This window comes from Aythya fuligula, chromosome 19 (genome assembly GCF_009819795.1).
Source record: "Aythya fuligula isolate bAytFul2 chromosome 19, bAytFul2.pri, whole genome shotgun sequence".
NCBI classification, from domain to species: Eukaryota; Metazoa; Chordata; class Aves; order Anseriformes; family Anatidae; genus Aythya; species Aythya fuligula.
In genome coordinates, this window is record NC_045577.1 from 4,403,905 (window position 1) to 4,422,437 (window position 18,533).

The 18,533-nt window shown below is 63.8% G+C and overlaps 1 protein-coding gene across 1 annotated transcript; it reads left to right on the forward strand.

Moving 5' to 3' along the window:
• The first annotated feature begins 803 nt into the window (after positions 1-803).
• Positions 804-17,789, forward strand: LAMC3 (laminin subunit gamma 3). Its single transcript, XM_032200507.1, has 27 exons — positions 804-1,176; positions 5,173-5,477; positions 5,647-5,777; positions 6,322-6,488; positions 6,836-7,024; positions 7,435-7,552; positions 7,634-7,732; positions 7,998-8,134; positions 9,367-9,480; positions 9,744-9,942; positions 10,149-10,255; positions 10,451-10,669; positions 11,927-12,115; positions 12,216-12,461; positions 12,791-12,944; positions 13,034-13,176; positions 13,259-13,437; positions 13,865-14,044; positions 14,185-14,261; positions 14,408-14,542; positions 14,712-14,856; positions 14,978-15,139; positions 15,418-15,520; positions 15,631-15,830; positions 15,914-16,060; positions 16,236-16,335; positions 16,820-17,789. The coding sequence occupies exons 1-27, from the start codon at positions 804-806 to the stop codon at positions 17,068-17,070; spliced, it is 4,569 nt and encodes a 1,522-aa protein (XP_032056398.1). The 3' UTR covers positions 17,071-17,789.
• Positions 17,790-18,533: the final 744 nt, after the last annotated feature.

An 18,533-nucleotide genomic window follows, 5' to 3' on the forward strand; every position in this document is an offset into this window, starting at 1 on the left:
GGGCTAAGTTGCCCGTGTTTCTGTGGGCAGAGCGGGGGCGGTGGCGGGGTTCCCCTGCGCACCCCCTTTCTGCTAATGCACCCAGTGTGGAACGGGGCTGGTGCAGGGTGCCATGGGCCTGAGTGGGATCCCTCCCGGCACAGGGTGTGTGTGCAATTGGTATTCCTTGCTGAAGGGGTTTGGTGGCCATCTGGGGTCTGGTTTGGCCACCCTGTGGGGACGTGCCCTCGCCCTGGCCCCGTAGCAGCAGGCAGGGTGGGCCCCCACCTCTGGGTGCTGGCGTGGGGGCACTGGGTGGGTCACAGGTTGGTGTGGGTGAGGAGCACAGGGGCGGTGCTGGGTCTGCTTCAAAGCCTTTCCCACACCTCCTCTTGGGTTTCAGGCTGGTGACCCCCCCAAACCTAAGGAAAAAAACCCGTGTTGGGAGGGAATCCCCACGGGCTCACCCCTGGTGCTGAGAAATGGAGATGCTCAGCTCCATCTTAGCAGCCAAAGACCCAAACCCAGCCGTCCCCAAAGCGATGGGGTGGGGACGCACCAGCCAGAGGGGTCCTCAAGTGCCCAGCCCCACAGCCTGGGGACCAGGGTGGTGTGTGGGATGCTCCCACCCCGCAGCCCAGCATCGCATGCAAAGCTTTTGACATTCCCAGCAGCTTCCACAAGATGGACCTCGGAGCGAGAGGAGGTGCCGGGCATGGGGGGGAGCCTTGTCCCATCCCTTCCCATCCCATTTTGTCCCATCCCTCCTGCTCCCACCGTGCCAGCCGGAGGAGGCTCAGCGTCCTGCGAGGCGAGCCCGGGGCATGGCACAACCAGGGGGGCTCTGCCTGCTGGCCCTACTGGTGCTGGGGCTCGGGGTGGGGGGCTCCCCAGCCTGCTACGACCCCCGGGGCCTGCCCCGTCGCTGCATGCCCGTTTTTGAGAACGCCGCCTTCGGCCGTGCCGCTTGGGCCACCAACACGTGCGGCTCGCCCCCCGAGGACTACTGCCAGCAGATGGGGGCTCGCCACGCCAGCCAGCTGTGCCAGCGCTGCGACGCCGCCGACCCCCGGCTGCACCACAACGCCTCCCTCCTCACCGACTTCCACAGCCAGGAGGAGAGCACCTGGTGGCAGAGCCAGTCCATGGCCTTCGGCATCCAGCACCCCAACTCCGTCAACATCACGCTGCGGCTGGGTAGGCGAGGGAAGAGGAGTTTGGGGATGGGGGGTGCTGAGCCCCCGGGTGCTGGGAGGTGGTGGTGGGAGGTGGTGGTGATCCAACAGCCCGGTGCTGGTTTGGGGTGGGAGGTGGGATGCTCCACACCCCCGCTTTTTGGGGTGCGAGGAGGGAGATGCCCTTGAAGCGCCGCTGATGGGTCGCTGGGAGGATGTGGGGTGGGTTTGCCCCATCCCACAGCCCAGTCCCGGTCCCTTGCAAGAGGCAGATGCTGGTGGCCGTGCCTGGGTGCTGCTGCCCACCCAGCCGTGCCCAGCCACACACTCCCCTGTTCCTCTTTGTAAAGACCGTGTATTTTTGTGGAGCAGGGGGCAGGCAGGTCCCCATGCCCTCACCACTCACCTGGGAGCCTTCTGTGCTTTGGGTAAGCGCTGGGGGTGCAAAGCCCGTTCCCCATCATCCCAGCACATTGCTGGGGGTGCCCCATATATCCTGGGGAGGTCACAGCTCTGCAAACACCACGCAGCCCCGGCAGGTTTCCCCAGCTGAGATCCGACCCCTCTGTTTTAAATATTGGGCAAGCCGCACGTTCAGAGGGTGCGTAAAGCCTATGGGATCATGCCTGGCATTTTAAAAAGTTTTTCTCTTTTTTTTTTTTTTATTATTAATTTTTTTTCCCTCTCTACATTTTGCTGCCATCTAAACTATCTTGGCTACCGGCCAGCGCTGTAAAATCTTCATTCTCTGCTGTCTCCTGCCATCTGCATGCTGAAGGGGGGTAGCGAGGGGCTGCAGCAGGAGCGGCACAAGCAAGGAACGGGGCCGGCCGAGCGCTGCGTGGGGCCGGGTGGTGGCGGCGGGTCGGTCTGTGCCCTGCGGGGACGCGGAGCTGCCCGGCTGGGTGGAGGTCACCCCGTTCCCAGCCCCCTGTGTGTGGGCAGACATCTGGTCTGTGTCCCAGGCTGGGCATGGATCCCCACCGTGTGTGAGAAGTGAAGCTGGAGGAGCCGGCCCTGCTCCTGTGCACCCCGCAGGGGGGGACCTGCCAGTCCTTCAGCCAGGATGGGGTCACCCCAAAATTGGGTATAGGTGATCTGAATGCAGCTGGTACGGCTGAGCAAGCCCCCGGTGCCCCCAGGAGCCATCCCCAGGATGGCTGGGTGATCTTGCAGACACTGGTCCTGGCTCAGCACCCCGAAGCGTGCGGGCTCCTGGCACGTTGTGCACCCCAGACCCCAAGCTCAAGGCTCGCTTTCCAGCCTCTGCCTTCCCTCTGCCTCTTCTCAGCCCCTCTGTGGGCTGGCGGTGCCCTGGTGCACCCTGCACTTATGTTCCCCATGGAGCCTTTTGTGGTCCCATATGAGGCTCTAATGCTGCACCGACCTTGTCTTCAGCCCCTGCCCCTGCGCCCCTCCCTGAGCCAGCGCGCCCTCTGCAAACAGACCTGGTGCCCCTTCTCCCTGTATGCCTCGTATACCTTGCTGTGCTAAAAAGTGCCATTTTTGTGCCCAGCACATTGCTGTCTGACCTTTCCCAGTGCCGCTGGGCCCCATTCTTGTCCCAGCTGCAGACGATTTTCTCGTTGTTTTAATGCTTTCATTTGGGTTATGGAGGAAAAGCCCAAATAGCTGTACCGAGCCCGGCCCCACAGCCCCTGGGACACGGCCCTGGACACGTCCTCGCACCCATAGCTGCTGTGAGGGGTTTGTGACCCACGTGGCATGTCCCCAGCAGCCCGTTTGTCCCACTCCGATGTGGCCAGGCACCTTGTAGGGCCCCCAGCACGGTTACCTGGGGAGCTTATTAAACAGGGTTTGGAATGAATTGGACGAGACGTGTGTTTACCTGTAGGCTGTTGATTGGCATTAATTAGATTATCCTCCCTTAAATCTCGCTTCTCTGCAAGGCTTCAGCTGTGCCGTTACGGTGCTCAGGCCTCAGAGCAGATCAATAACCTCAAGCGCCTGTGGCTGTTGCGTTTCCCCTGGCAGGCAGCAGGGAGGAACCCAAAATATCTGCAGGCTTGCGAAGGCAAAAGGCATCAGAGCGCCTCGGGTGGCTCCTCGGCAGCTCCCTGAGTGTGGATGTTGGATGTAGGTGTGTCCGTGGCCCTGGTGGTGATTTTCTTACGGGATCTGAGCCTGCAGTGGGCTCCTGGAGCTGGGGCTGGGGGTGGCTGGGCGCACACAGGGACGTGGCTGTGCCCTGGGCTCCTCTCCAAGCTCTCCCACCCCCAGCATTTCACCAGCTATAATTTCATCCTTAGAGGAGGCGAGGAACCACTTTGCTTGGAGATAACGTAACTGAGAGGGGAACACGGGAGTCCTGGTGCCCATCCCCTCCCTCGGCCACCCGTGTCCCCATCCCGTGGTGTCCCCATCCCACGGCGCACCCAGCTCCGGGCCGTGCCCAACCTTCCCGAGCCGGAAAGTGACATCCAGCCTGCGGTCACGGGCTGTGTTTGGGATTTCTTGGGAGGAAGCGATCACAATTTGGCTGATTCAAGGGACTGTCTGGAGAAAGCACGCGTTCAGTCAGGACAACTGCAGCGAGCTTTCTCCGCCCCAGCTCCGGACCCCGAGCTGGCCCCCCTGGCCCTCCCGTCCCCCTCCCCGCAGCGGGGCCGCCTGGGGCAGGGGCTGTTTATTGACACAGCTCCCAGCTCCGGCCCTCTCCCAGAGGAAAGTGCTCGGCGAGGCGACTGCCCCGACCCCTCTGTTTGGGTAGGCGTCCCCCAGGGCCGCGCTGTCTGGGAACTGGCGCCCGCTGGGGCTCCCCGCAGGGTCTGGGGCAGGGGGCACCCCACAAACAGCAGCGAGACCAGGGCCTGGCAGGTTTGGGGAGAGGTGCAGGGGAGCAGAGAGGCAATGGGGTAGCCTGGCCGTGCTGTTCCATCCCCTTCCCAGCCGTGGTCACCTCCCTTTAATCCCGTGTCCCCCCGCATCCCTGATGGGAGGCAGCTGCTTTCCCCAGCGCCGGTAGCCGGGGCTGGCTTGGCTCCCCCACAGCCAAATCGCGGTACATATGCGACAGTATTCATATGGGCCCAATTAAAGGCTTGTTTTCCTAGTCCCGGAATAACCCCTCTAACATTCCCAACTCATTATCTTTTCAAATAAAGCCAAAACCTCGCAGCTAATTGTTTTGCGCTGTCAGGAGCGGCGCTGTTATGGAGCAATCCAGTCTTTGAGCCGCTCCTTCATCTCTGGCAATTAAACGGTTCTGATGTTTGCTTTGGTATATTTTTTCCCCCCTTTTGGTAATACTTTCAAGTGATTTCAGAGCTGGGCTGGCCACTCTAGGGACTGGCATCCTCTCTTTGTCTTCAGCCCAGCAAAGCCAGCAGCAGTGCCAGACCCCGGCGTGCAGCTCCCTGGAGAGGGACCGGCCTTGACCCTCTCCGCCTCTCCATCCTGTCCCCAGTGCAGCTCTGGAGACGCTGACGAGTGCCGGGGGCCTGATTCTTCCCACCCAGCTGCTGGGCAGACCCCAGCTTTGCACCATCTCCTGGCCCATGCAACCCTCCCGAAGCCTCCATGCAGCGACCAGGAGGCTGCAGAGGGGGCGAGAGGCGATTTGGGGCTGGGCAGGATCGGGGCTGCATCGAGCAGAAGCTGGTGAAGGGCAGCTGGACAGGAGGAAAGCAAATTCTGCCTGGCACAGAGCTGTCACTGCCAGCGGAGCAGCCACTTTCTGCACGGTGCAGCTCTTTGTGCCTCTGGAGATGCAGACGGGGAGGAAACGGGTGGGTTTCAGCTGGAAATGGTGATTGTAGGGGATGCGGGCTGGGGATGTGCTCGCTGGGACCAGCACCATGGGGCCGTGCAACCCCTCTGGGTGCTCCCCTATCACTGCAGTGAGGAGAGGGGCACGGGCAGCAGAGCAGGGTGATGCCAACAGCCACACGGGACAGGGAACTGGGACAATTTTGCCCCTGTTCCTGGAGACCTTTGTGCCAACAGGGCAGGAGACGGTGACGGTGCTTTGGGGGGGGGGGGGGGGGTCTTTCCTTAGGCAAGGCTTACGAGATCACCTACGTGCGGCTCAAGTTCCACACCAGCCGCCCCGAGAGCTTCGCCATCTACAAGCGCGGCCGCGCCGACGGGCCCTGGGTGCCCTTCCAGTACTACAGCGCGTCCTGCCACAAGACCTACGGCAAGCAGCCCAGGCACTACCTGAGGCCGGGCGAGGACGAGCAGGTGGCCTTCTGCACCGACGAATTCAGCGACATCTCCCCCCTGAGCGGGGGCAACGTGGCCTTCTCCACCCTCGAGGGCCGGCCCAGCGCCTACAATTTTGATGGGAGCCCCGCGCTGCAGGTGCTTGGGGTGGGAAAGGGGTGGGTGTAGGGTCACCGGGGTTTGGGGGGGGAGAATCCGTGTTGTTCTGTGCCCCCCAGATGGGAGGGGTGCTGGGTGAGACCTGGTTGGGGTGGGGAGCTGGTGGCCCTGACCCCTCTCCAAGACGCCTTCCCCATGTCCCCTGCAGGAGTGGGTGACCGTCACCGACCTGCTCATCTCCCTGAACCGCCTCAATACTTTTGGGGACGACATCTTCAAGGACCCCAAGGTGCTGCAGTCATACTACTACGCCATCTCCGACTTCTCTGTCGGCGGCAGGTGAGGGGAAGCTGGGTGGGACGGGACAAGGCTGCAGGGTTGGAAACCGTCCCAGGAGCGTGCGTGGGTCTTGTGGCAGCTGCTCCCCAGCTCAGCCTTGTTTAATTGCATTTTTGGGGCAAATTATTTAGATGGGAACACAGGTTCTCCATCTGCAAACTGGAGCTGGCAGTGCTGGCGAGTGCCTTTCCCTGGGCAGGGGATTAGGAAACGGCCCGTCAGACCCCACGCTCCACCCCATGAGAGCCGCCTGCCCTCAGGCAGCGAGGCCAGGGATGCTCCCAGCTGGCCGGGAGCCCTCTTTGCTTTCTGCCCCTCCTGGGCTCCAGCATCTGGAGCTGGTTAGCGACCCGCATGGGCCACCCTCGGCGTGTGACCTCCCAGCTGGCCGGGCCGGCAGCGCCTTGGGGACAAGGCGGGCGGCCTCGGTGCGAGCACAACCCGAGCTGTCACAGCCCCACGGCCACAGCAGCGTGGGCAGTGCCCCACTGCATCCCATACTGGTGCTCAGAGCAGCTCGTCCCCACGCTGGGGTCTTTTGCAGGTGTAAATGCAACGGCCACGCCAGCGAGTGCGCGCCGGACGAGACGGGGCGGCTGGCGTGCGTGTGCCAGCACAACACGGCCGGCACCGACTGCGAGCGCTGCCAGCCCTTCTACCAGGACCGGCCCTGGGCTCGCGGCACCGCCGAGGCCGCCAACGAGTGTCTCCGTGAGTGGCACCGGGGGCTGCGCGCGGGCTGGCGGCGTGGTTGCGCTGGGAAGGAAGCGCCTGCAGCGTTTTGCACGGCTGCTCCAACCAGGGAGGGTGGATTTGCACCCCAGGGCCCCCATTCACAGCATCACCCCAAGGACCCCGCAGCATTTCTTCACCCTACGAGTGCAGCCATCAGCCCCAAGCGTGGTGCCGTGCCACGGTGCCACACTTTGAGCACCACCAATACCTCGTGCTGCTGCGCCGAGCATCCCCTCCGCCCCAACCCACCCCCAGGGCTCATCCCCGTGGCCCCCGGGGTCCCAGCCTTTGTTGACCACCCCCTTCCTTGCCTCCCCCCCAAGCCTGTAACTGCAGCGGCCGCTCGGAGGAGTGCTTCTACGACCCGGAGCTGTTCCGGCGCAGCGGGCACGGGGGGCACTGCCGCCACTGCCGCGACAACACGGCCGGGCCCCGCTGCGAGCGCTGCCGGCAGAACCACTACCGCTGGGAGCCTCGGGCCGCCTGCCAGCCCTGCCACTGCCACCCCGCAGGTGCGTGGGGTGCTGCCGGGCACGGGGAAGGTGTGGGAGGGAAGGGTTTGGTCGGGGATGTCCCGTTGTGCTTGTCCCAGTGGTGTTGTACCACCGGGTTTGGGCAGGTTCTGCTTGGGGATGGGGTGGGACTCTGGAAAGGCTCAGGTAGGGGTTTACGCCCCGAGGAGTCAATGTGGCCGTCGTTCCCCATCTGCCCGCTGCCCTGCAGGGATCTGTGCAGCTTCCAGATCATACAAAGCTGATTCCCCACACCCCCATCACCCCAAGAGGGTTAATCCACCCTACCCAGGGCAAGCTCCTCACCACAGCAAGCGTGACCGAGCCTGGCCTCAGGAACGGGGTCCCCCTGTCACCCCCCTGGGTCTCCCCCAATCTGGGGATCGCTCAGGCTGGCCGGGTCCCCGCAGGCTCCCTGCACCCCCAGTGTGACAGCTCGGGGACCTGCACCTGCAAGGCCAACGTGACGGGCTGGAAGTGCGAGCGCTGCAGGGACGGCTACCACAGCCTCAGCCAAGGGGGCTGCAGGTGAGGGGGAGTCCGGCCGTGGTTTGGGGGGCACAGGATGGGACCGGGGCTCGTCTCACGCCTTCGTCTCACCCCATCCAGACCCTGCGCCTGCGACCCCGCTGGCAGCGTGGGCACCTGCGACCCCAACACGGGACACTGCGCCTGCAAGGAGAGGGTGGAGGGGCACCTCTGCAACAGGTCAGCACCGGGGTGGGAATGGGACCGTGGCCCCTTTCCAGGCTGGGGTCAGTGCAGAGTAGGCATCTTTGCTGCTGTGGGGCATCGCTTCTTCCCCAGACCCTAAACACAGCTCCTTGTGGGGAGATTTGCAGTGGAAATCCTGTGGGGTCGCTCCTTATGGAGGCTGGGGGTGCATCCCTCTGGATCACTGGGACTGGGCTGACTTGGAGCTGCCACCACTGTGGTCCCCTGCCCCTGCCATATGTTTTATCCCCATATCCAGGTGCCAGCCCGGCTGGTTTAACCTCCAGCCCCACAACCCCGCCGGCTGCACCAGCTGCTTCTGCTATGGCCACTCGGCTGTCTGCACGGCAGCGACCGGCTACGAGGTGACCCACGTGCGCTCCGACTTCAGCCGAGGTACCAGGGCAAAAAAACGGGGGGCCCCAGCTCCACAAGGGCAGGCTCTCCCTGGCTTCTCAGGGCATTTCTCCATCCCGTTGTGCTCCTGGGGCTGGGCACAGCTGCTTTGGCACACTACAGGAACACCTTAAAAAAAATAAAGATGGGTCAGATAGATAAAAATTAAAATGACAGAACCCAGTGGGAACTTTTCCCCTGTATCCTCTCCTCTCCCTGCCTGCAGCCGGGATGGAGCGGGGGGGGATTTTCCCAGCCAGGGCTGTGCGTGGCTGTCGGAGCTGCGTGCGTGCGGGATGCTCGGGGAAACCCTGCCATCTGCCGCGCAGCACGGCGCGTGCAGCACGGGCACGCCTCGGCACCACCACCAGCACCTACAGGCACCTGCCGTGGGGTGCTTCACCCGCACCCCAGTGCTGTGGGGCCAGCGAGCAGGCGGGGGCGAAGGGCTCTGGCGAGCCTTTATCCCGTTTGCAGTTAAGCCCCGCTGGCAGTTGCCGTCCTGCTGTCTTGCACAGCCTTGAAGAGGAGCCAGGCGTTGTGCCGCGTCTTCCCCGCTTCCTTCCTGCAGCAGTCTCGCCAGGCTGCTCGTTTAGGGACAGATTTTTCCAAACCTTGGGGCCAGGCTGTAGGGCTCGGTGCTGCCGGGTGGCAGCGATCAGTGCTCCCGTAGCTCCCCCAAATGCTCCCAAATCTGCAGCTGGGCCGGATCAGCCGGAGGTTTCCTGTGCTGCGTGGAGGGGCCAGAAGCCCAGACAGGGGTGGTTTGATAATCCAGGGCAGCCCTCTTGATATCCGGGGGAGGGAAAACATCCAAGTGTTTGTCCCTGGGGGTGCCAGAAATAAATAACCGCCGGGAGTGGGGGAGAGTTGAACCCGTTTCCGAAGGGAACCAAGGTAACGCACTGCCAGCCGCCTCGCTGCGCTTCCTGCGCTCTCCAGCCCACGGTAACTTCTGGGCTGCAGCACAGGCAGGGGGGCAAAAGTTGAAAGATAACAATTTCCTCCGAATCTAAGAAAACAAACAGATGGGGAGGAGAGAGCGAGGGCCACCGTGAGAGCACAGAGCCCGAGCGGAGCAGGGTGCTGCAAAGTGCTGGCTCCTTACGAGACCCTGGGGAGGTTCAGGGGCAGGGATGGAGCCCCGAAAAGCAGCACCCTGGGGTGCTGGGCACATGGGGGGGTTCACCACTCCCCTTTACCCCTGCACCACCGCTGTGCTCTTCCTGCAGGGCTGGAGGGCTGGGCAGCAGCAGCAGGTGCTGTGGCCGTGCCTCTGCGCTGGGCTGATGGGGAGGTGAGCATTGAGTGGGACGGAGAGGAGCCGCTGGATTTTCTTGCACCAGGTATGTGCTGGGCTCCTGGGGTCCTGCTCTGCTGCTGGCTCTCCCCGGTGCTCTCAGGAGACAACCTACTGCTGAACTGGGTGGCTTGGAGCTGGCCCTGCTGCAGGAGGGCGACCAGGCTTCACCTCCTGTCGATTCTGGTGGGAACAGAACCGTGCCAGGGGCTCCTGAACTGTTCCCACCTGGTATCGTGGGCACGTCATGGGTACATCCACACAGGTACATCCACGCCCTTCAGACTTTCCTCCTCTTTCCCCTCGCAGAGAAGTTTCTGCAGAACCAGCACCTCAGCTACGGGCAGCCCCTGACCCTGCTGCTGGGAGCAGAAGGGAACGGCACTGGGACAGAGAGCAGGGTGCCCCAGCTCCGCGTCCAGCTGGTGCTGGAGGGCGAGGGGATGGAGGTCACCATGTCCAGCAGCGAGAGCCAGCCACGGGATGGAAAGCAGGCTGTCACCTTCAGGTACCTGTCGTGGTGCTTTGGGGATTCTCGGGTGACTTAGGGGACACTTGGGGATCTTGCCAGGGCTACCTTGTGCTGGGGGTTCAGCTCCGCTCCCAGACCCCCTGGGGGTTTCACCGTGTGCCCCAGCAGTGGGGGAGCTGAGCTGTCCTGCGGTGGGAAGCTGTCCCTCTGGCTGTCCTTCCTCCCACACTCCTCTCCAACAGGCTACATGAGGCTGAGGAGGGCACGGAGCCTTCGCTGTCGGCCTTCAGCTTCCAGCGCCTGCTCTCCAACCTGAGCGCCCTCCGCCTCCGCGTGAGCGCTGGGCCAGGTGGGTGGCTCCACGGGTGTCCTGTGGGGACTGGGCTGGGCTGGGGACAGCAGAACAGCACTGAAACAGGGACAAGAGGCACCCACAGGGATATTTTGGGGTCTCCCATGGGAGTCTGGAGTATTTCTATGCAGGATGGAGAGACGGGGCTGGGGCTGTGCCATGCTGGCCTCACTCTGCTGTCCCCTCTTGCAGGCAGGCTGGTGCTGAGCGAGGTGCAGCTCACGTCGGCTCGCCCCGGGCCGGGTGTGCAGGCGGGCTGGGTGGAGGAGTGTGCGTGTCCCCCGGGATACAGCGGGCAGTTCTGCCAGTCCTGTGCTCCCGGCTTCAAGCGGGACGTCCCCTTCGGTGGCCCCTTCGTCGCCTGCGTGCCCTGCGCCTGCAACCAGCACGGGGACTGCGAGCCCGACTCAGGTGCGCACCCCCAGCCCCTCTGCCCCATATCGTGAGATGTACGGGTAACAAATCCTTGTCTCTGCTTATTCTGAGGGATGCCGGAGATCATCCTGGAGGTCACAGTGGCTGGAACTTGTATGCTGATTTGTTCTCCTGCCAGCAATGTGGATGGCTTTAGTCAGGGGAGGGGAGGATCGTCCTGGAGCTGGAGGTGGCCACACGAATCCGGCACCAGCCTCGCTGCATGGCACACATGGCCTTGTGGCCCTGCTGGCCATCAGCTCTGGGGAAATGCAGATCAGAGGCTCATGAAATGCTGCCCTGCTGCCTGTCCATCCCTGCAGGAAGCAGCAACTGAGATCGGTGCTGGGAAGAGCTTGGAAAGGAGACGTTTGGTACCCAGACAGGGCCCCTGGCCCAGGCGCCCTCGCAGGCAGGCTCGCTGCGGAAAGGAACAACAAGAGTTTATGGCTGGGATGGGAAGGGCTGCAAGAGGCGTTTTCTTCAGCAAGTGCCTCTGCCCTGCCAGTGGAAACACAGCAGCGGGGCTGCAAATTCACCCCTCGTCTCGCTGGGCCGGGGCTGGCACCGCCGGCTGCACAGTGCCTGGGGACGGGGCCAGACCTTTGATGTCCCAGCCCTCGCGCTGCCAGCCCGAGCCAGCCTCCACACTTCCCTTTGCTGTTTTTTTCCACTCCTTTCCGCCACCCACTTTTCCTTTCTTTTCCATTGCCCGGCTCCTCCCGAATGTGGGGAAAATGGAGAAATGCCCATTCCCTCCCGCACCACCCGCCTGGTACGACCCAACCCCTCCGGCTCCTCTTCTCCCTCTCCAGTCAAGCAAAGCAGCTGCTTGGAGGTGGGGAGTCCTTGAGCATCCTTCTTCCTCCTCCTCCTCCTCCTCCTCCTCCTCCCAGCTGACTTGGGATGGCCGTGACTCACCGGCTCGGCTCGCAAGGAGACGCTCGCTCCCTGCTGGGTCGCAGCCGCCTGCTGCTGTTTTCCATGAGAGGGGCCGCGCGGGCTGGAAGCAGGGCTGCTCGTCGCTGAGAAATGTGGTGTCGATTATTGCAGGCGCCAGCAGACTCTGTGCACGGTGGCGGGGCTTTCTGCGCTCCCCCTCATCCCCTACAAACCATCCTCCCCCCGAGCAAGGACTGGGCAGAGAGGGGAAAACGTCACGAGTTTGGTTGGGAACGCGCATTCCCAGTGTGGCCCTTTGCCTGGAGCTGCGCGTCCCTCCAGCACCCACCTCTCCCTTTTTCCTCCTCGCAGGGCAGTGCCGGTGCCTGCACAACACAGAGGGGCCCTCCTGCGAGCGCTGCAGCCCCGGGTTTTATGGCAACCCCTTCGTGGGGCGCTCCGACGACTGCAAGCCCTGCCCGTGCCCCGACCGCTCGCCCTGCACCGAGGTGCCCGGCAGCGGGGAGGTGGTATGCACCCACTGCCCCCCGGGGCAGAGAGGTGAGCCCGGGGTGGGCCAGGGGGGCTGCGGGCAGCCCTGCTCCCTCCCCATATTACTAGCGGGACCCTCCCACTAATTATTTTTTTTCATCTTCCCTAGGGAAACGCTGCGAGCTGTGCGACGACGGGTTTTTCGGGGACCCCCTGGGGCAGAGGGGCCCCGTGCGTCCCTGCGCCCCCTGCCAGTGTCACGGGAACGTGGACCTCAACGCCGTGGGGAACTGCGACACCGAGTCCGGCCGGTGCCTGCGCTGCCTGCACAACACGACGGGCGAGCACTGCCAGGAGTGTCGGCTGGGCTTCTATGGGGACGCGCTGGCCCCCAGCCCCGCCGGGAAGTGTGCGCGTACGTACGGCCTGGTCCTGCTCCCCCCATCCCACCCCCAGCCAAAAGCCTCCCAGCAGGGCAGGCAGAGGGGGTGCCCGCTGGGCTTAGGGGCTGATGGATGGGCCAGGGTGGCCCCAAAAGCTGAGGAATGGCTTTTTGTCCCCTCTCTCCACTGCCATCCTCATTCCCCGCAGATATCCTGCTCTGCAGGGGCTCAGCCCCAAAGCCCCGTTTGACGGAGGGACGTGGCCCCATACAGCACAGGGGGCTCATCCCCCAGCCCCTATTCCTTCTGTCTCACCCGACAGCCCCTTATTGGGATGTAAGCAGTGTTTTATCTCCTGCAGCTTGCGATTGCAACCCCGATGGCTCAGCCCCGGGGCCGGAGGGCTGCGACCCCAGCACGGGCCAGTGCCGCTGCCTCCCGCACGTGACGGGCAGGACCTGCGGGCTCTGCCAGCCCGGCTACTACGGGCTGCAACCCACCGTGGGCTGCAAGAGGTGCGTGTGGGGCACGACAAAAGGGGCAGCAGGGGCTCCTGCTCCTGCTCCTTGCTGCCTGCTCATCGCCCTCCGCTCCTCGGTGCCAGCTGCGAGTGCCACCCGGCGGGGTCGCGGGACAGCGGGTGCCACGCGCTGACGGGGCAGTGCTCCTGCCAGCCGGGCGTCGCGGGGCTGCGCTGCGACAGATGCGACCACGGCTTCTTTGGATTCTCTGCCAAGGGCTGCCGAGGTAACCGGGATGGGGGACACCGCCTCGGTCCCAAAAATGGGGCTGGCAGCTGCAGTGTGATGCCTTCTTGTCGCCGTTGCAGCCTGCAACTGCTCCCCGCTGGGCTCCGTCACGCCGCAGTGCCACGAGAACAGCACCTGCGTCTGCCGCCCCGGCTTCGTGGGCTACAAGTGCGAGCAGTGCCAGGCCAACTTCTTCCCCGACCCGCCGAGCTCCCGCTGCCTGCCGTGCCCCTCCTGCTACGGGCTGGTGAAGGACGGGGTACGGCCCGCGCCCTGCTGAGCCGGTGAGGTGCCCCGGTCCCCGTGCCGTGTCACCGTGCCCCCCATCTCGCCCGCAGGCTGAGCGGCTGAAGGCGAAGCTGCAGGAGATGGAGGAACGGCTGCAGACCCCAGGCTGTGACGTCCCCCCGGGGCAGTCCCTGGTGCTGGGTGATGCGCCCCGGGGAGATGGGCTGCCCGGCAGGCACCTCCTGCAAGGTACGGGGCAGCACTTGCCACCAGCACGGGGGCAGCAGAAAGCCTCCTGTCACCCCTGCATGGACACTGTGCCCCTGGGGGTGCCCAGGAGGGGCTCTTTTCCCCTTTTATCACAGGGGGTGCTCAGGCTCAGGGTGGGGATGCCCCATGCAGGCACCCAAAAGCTCCTTGCACTGCCCGCAGGTGCCCGGGCCGTGCTCTCCGTGCAGGTGGGGCGGCTGGCGGGGGTGCTGAGCACCGCACGGGGCCGTCTCAGCAACGCCAGCCAGGCCAGCGGCTGCTCCGACCACGGACACCCCAAAACGTGCGTCCTGCTGTCGGAGATCGGGGCCGTGCTGCAGTCAGCACAGCGCGAGGTGCTGCACGCTGCCGACACCCTGGCTGCCACGGTGCGGGCTCGGGAGGCTCCGGGGGCTGGTGGCTGGGCTGGGGTGGGATGCCAGCAGCACGGGGTGGGGGGTGAGAGGGAAAGCCTGGGGTCCCCGTGGGTGTAGCCTCGGGGTCTCACTGCTGCTCCTTGCGTTTGAAGGAGATTCCTCAGGAAATCCCCCCGCAGCCCACCAACTGGAGCCGCCTGGCGCTGGAGGCGCAGGCGCTGGCGGAGAGGTACGGGGGCATCCTGCACCATGGGCACTGAAAGCCTGGCCCTGTCTGATGCTGGCACGCAGAGGAGGGCTGCCTGCCCGGCTGGGGGGTGTAGGGTGGCCTCTCTTCCCCAGAGGACACCTCTCTGGGTGCCTTTCTCCCCGCAGGCATAGGGACGCGATGGCACAGGTGGAGGCGATGGTCGGGAGAGCGCTGAATGTGTCCAAAGCCAGCCACGAGCTCCTGCAGGGCCTGCTGGAAGGGAGAGCGGCGTGGGAGGCACAGCGCGAGCTGGAGGCCGGGTGAGGGCTGGCAGCAGGACACTGCAGCCCCTTGCCCTTCAGGGGCAGGAGGACTTGGTCGTGGCGGCACTCCGTGCTGGGGGTGTTTCAGGCCCTTTCCCCCACGCCCAGATCCCCAGCTGCCACCGGTGCCTTTGAAATGCTGCAGGGCCCCATCCTGTCCCCATAGGTACGAGGAAATCCAGCGGGCGCAGGAGGAGCTGGGCGCTGGCATGGTGGAGGTGGCAGCGGAGGCCAGGAGGGCTCTTGCCACCATCCAGCAGGCAAACGCGGACATGGCCGAGAAGCTCCTGCAGGCGGCTGCTCCGGGGCAGGTGAGCAGCACCCAGCTCCCACTGGGGAGCAGCTCAAGGCTCCTGCTTGTATCCCTGCCTGATTCTCCCTCCTGGGCTGGGAGATGCCCTCATGGAGCCGATGGGACCTGTCGCCTCGCAGCAGGCACTGCTGGCACAGGTTGGAGCCCTGGTGCAGGACCTGGGGGTGCTGGAGCAGGCGGTGGGCACGCAGGAGCTGTCGGCGCAGCGAGCCATCGCGGCGTCCCGCACCCTGGCAGCTGGGCTGCGCCGGGACCTGCAGGGGACTCGTGGCTTCATGCAGGTAATCGCTGCTCACCCATGGGGGATATCCACCTGAAATAAGCCATGGGGACCCCCTGTGCCAGGGGGAGGCTGTGGGCACGCAGGGTGCATCCCTCTGCTGCCTCCCACCTCGGGAACGGGGGCTGGCGAGCCCCGGCCCCTCTGCTGCAGCAGTGGGTGTTTTGGGAGGCATCGCTCGGGCACCCAGATCACCAAGGAGCTTGCTCACCAAGCTGGGACCCATGAAGAGCTGGGCGCAGCTCTTTGTCCCTTCCCCAACCTCATTTGTGTCTCCAGCTGCGGGACCGAGCTGGCTCTGCCCACAGCCTGGCCACCTCGGCAGTGTCACGAGGGAAAGCTGCCCTCTCCGGCACGGAGTCCCTCCTGGGCAGCTTGGAAGGTAAAAGGCTCCTGCCAGAGCATCTCTGGTCACAGCCTGGCTCTTGCTGTGCTGGGAGCCTGAGGAGAGAAAGGGCTGGCTCAGTGATGGGGTCGGGGTGTTCCCTGCAGGCATGAGGAAGGTGCTGGGGCATCGGAAGGGCCAGGCTGCCCTGAGCAGGAGGATGGCACATGTGCAGGACAGGACGATGGGGGAGGCCCAGAAGAAGATCAAACAGGCAGAGAAAATGCTGGGAAACTCCTTGACTGTCTCCACCACAGCCAGGAGGACAGCTGGGGAGGCCAAGCAAGTCACTGGGGAGAGCGCTAAGGTCTGAGCGGAGGGATGTGGATGCGGGGAGCAGGACTCCCTGGGTGTCCCAAGGTGACTGTCCCCATCTCCGTCCCTTTGCAGAGGGCACAGGCTGCGCTGCGGGGCAGCAAGCAGGCTCACAAGCACGCCGTGCAGCTCGCCAGGCGTGCCAATGAAACCCAGCGGGAGCTCGCCCAGCAGGAGCGCATGGCTGAGGTGCTCAGGGGGGGCCTGGAGGAAGCAGAGAAGGTGAGCTGGGTCCCCTGGGGCTGGCTGTGTCCTCCTGTCTCCAGCCAAAGCCAGGAGGGGTTTGTCTGCAGCCCAGAGCATCGGGAGCAACAAAGCGTGGGGAACGCCTTGGGGCTGTTTCTGGGATCTGGCTAAGGGTTATCCGTGCCCCTGATCCTGGTGTCTGTGTTGCAAGGTGGGGACAGAGGTGAGTGAGATGGCCAAAAGCCTCCAGGAAGCCCGGGGCTCGCTGATGAAGGACATCAAGACCCTGAACGACCTGCTGAGCAGCCTCGGTGAGACCCTGCACAAGCAGATTTGGGCCCCCTGATGGGCTTGGGGTCAGCGCTGTCCAGGCTGAGCTGGATGCTCCACGCTGGAGATAGCTCTGGGTTTTGGCAAAGCTTCCTCAGGGGTCGTGTCAGGGAAAGCCCTTCTGCAGAACAAACCAGGGGTTGCTCAGCAAAGTGGGATCAGAGCAAAGTGCTCATGCCTGGTGTGGGGACGCTGATCTCCCTTGGCATCTCCAGGAGGAGCAGGCAGGCTTAAAGAGTGGAAAGCATCACGCACACGTAAAGGAAAGATGTGCTCAGGCCCTGCCTGGAGCCACAGACCAATTTTTTTTTAACCTGTGATCACTGGAAACCGCCCTGCCTCCATGCCCCGCTGCACCCACTCCCTTCCACCTGCCTCCTGCCACGGGTCAGATCCCTTGGAGCAGGACCAGCCCCTCTCCTGCCCGGCTCTCTGCCTCTCACCCGCATCCTTCCCCTCATCCAGGCGACCTGGAGCAGGACACACAGGTGGAGGCGGCGCTGGGAGCAGGGAGGCTGCAGCTGGAGAAGCTGCGGCTGCGCCTGGCCGCGCCGGGAGCCCTGGCCCAGCGGCTGAGCTGGCTGCAGCAGGAGGCGGCGCAGCAGCAGGAGAAGATCCAAGCCTTCGAGAGCGACTTGGCCGAGATCCGGGCTGACAAGAAGAACCTGGAGGACATTTTGCGGAGCCTCCCCGAGGGCTGCTCCGAGTGGCAGTGACAGGGCACTGGCTGCTGCCCCGACACCCCCCCGGTCACCTCTGTGCCCCCCTGCAATAGGGACTGGCAGAGCAAAGGACACCTGCCCTCACCAGCATCGCTCCCTCCTGCTGCTCTGCATGTTGCCCTCGGTACAATATCACCCCCGGGTCCTCACCCACACTGGTTCCGACTCAGCATCCCGAGTGCTCTGCGGCACAACCTTAGCCCCCAGCTCCATCCCTGGGCCGGGGGACAAAGCAGCTACCAGGGACCGATGTGGAGGGGATGGAGCGCTCACATTTTCTGACCAGGCAGTGAGTGAAGGACTGTCACAGATCTCCTCCATGCTAGACACCCCTCTTTGCCCCCTAGGACAGCATATCAAGTATGTAAAGTCCCAAAGCTGTAACACCCGCTGTCCCTCCTGCCCCCGAGAGGAGACAAGAGGCTCTCACACACATGTTGGAAGCTGGTCCTGCTGCACAGCACCCCACAGCACGATCCTCACGTGCTGTGGTCATGGAGGTGTGGAGATGAATCATGACAAACCTGGGCTGAGAGAGGAGCTCCTGGGAGGGCACACAGCTTGCCGGCTTCCCAAGAGCAGGGAGCTCACAGCAGGGAGAGCAAAAGTGGGGCTGAGCAGAAGCAAAGCCGGGCCCTTAACCTGGCAGATGGGGGCATCCTCTGCCTGTTGCATCCTGCTGTTCTGCTCCGTGGTGGTTTTTGGTGCCGGACGGGGAGCAGCTGGACACAGCCAGTGCCTGCTGGTGTCCCTCCCACTGCATGGCACGGAGGTCAGTGGCTGTGTTGCCTGTAAAGGAAAGGCATCTGGGTGGTTCACCCTGCCATGCGTGGGCAGCTCGATGGGACTGGGCAGGCAGCGGAGCTGGGTTCAGCTCCCCACTCTGCACTGGTGGTGCTGGCACAGCAAAGTCACGCCTGTAAGGTCAGAAGCGAGTCCCCCGGCTGGAGCACAGTTCACTTTTTAACTCGCTTTACCTGTGCTCTTCCACTCACGGTGCTGGAAACCAGGCTTGCTAAAGTCTTGTGTAATGCTATTTGTAAAACCGCTGCCACAGACCTTCTCTCTGTGCCATCTCCTGTGGGTCTAGGGCTCTGGAAGGGATTTTCCTACCCGAGCAAACCTATCTCCCTCCTACCTGCACAAAAGCTGAGTTGGGGTGCCCGAGCTGCAGGAGGGCAGTGGCGGGGGCTCCTCTCCTACAGCCCGCTGCCAGCTCTGCAAAAGCAAAGCCAGGAGACAGTGAGAGCAGCATGAGGCGGCTGGGCCGAGGGGCAGGGAGCCGCAGCCGCTCACCATCTCCCTGGGAAGACAATTACACGCCACCGACCATCACACACAACAGAAATGTCAAGCCTCTGCCTCGCGCCTGCTGCTGAAAACGCAGCATCCTCCCTCCTGCTCTTCCTGGAACTGATTTTTTTAATTTTTTTTTTTTTTTTTTTTAGCTGGTGATG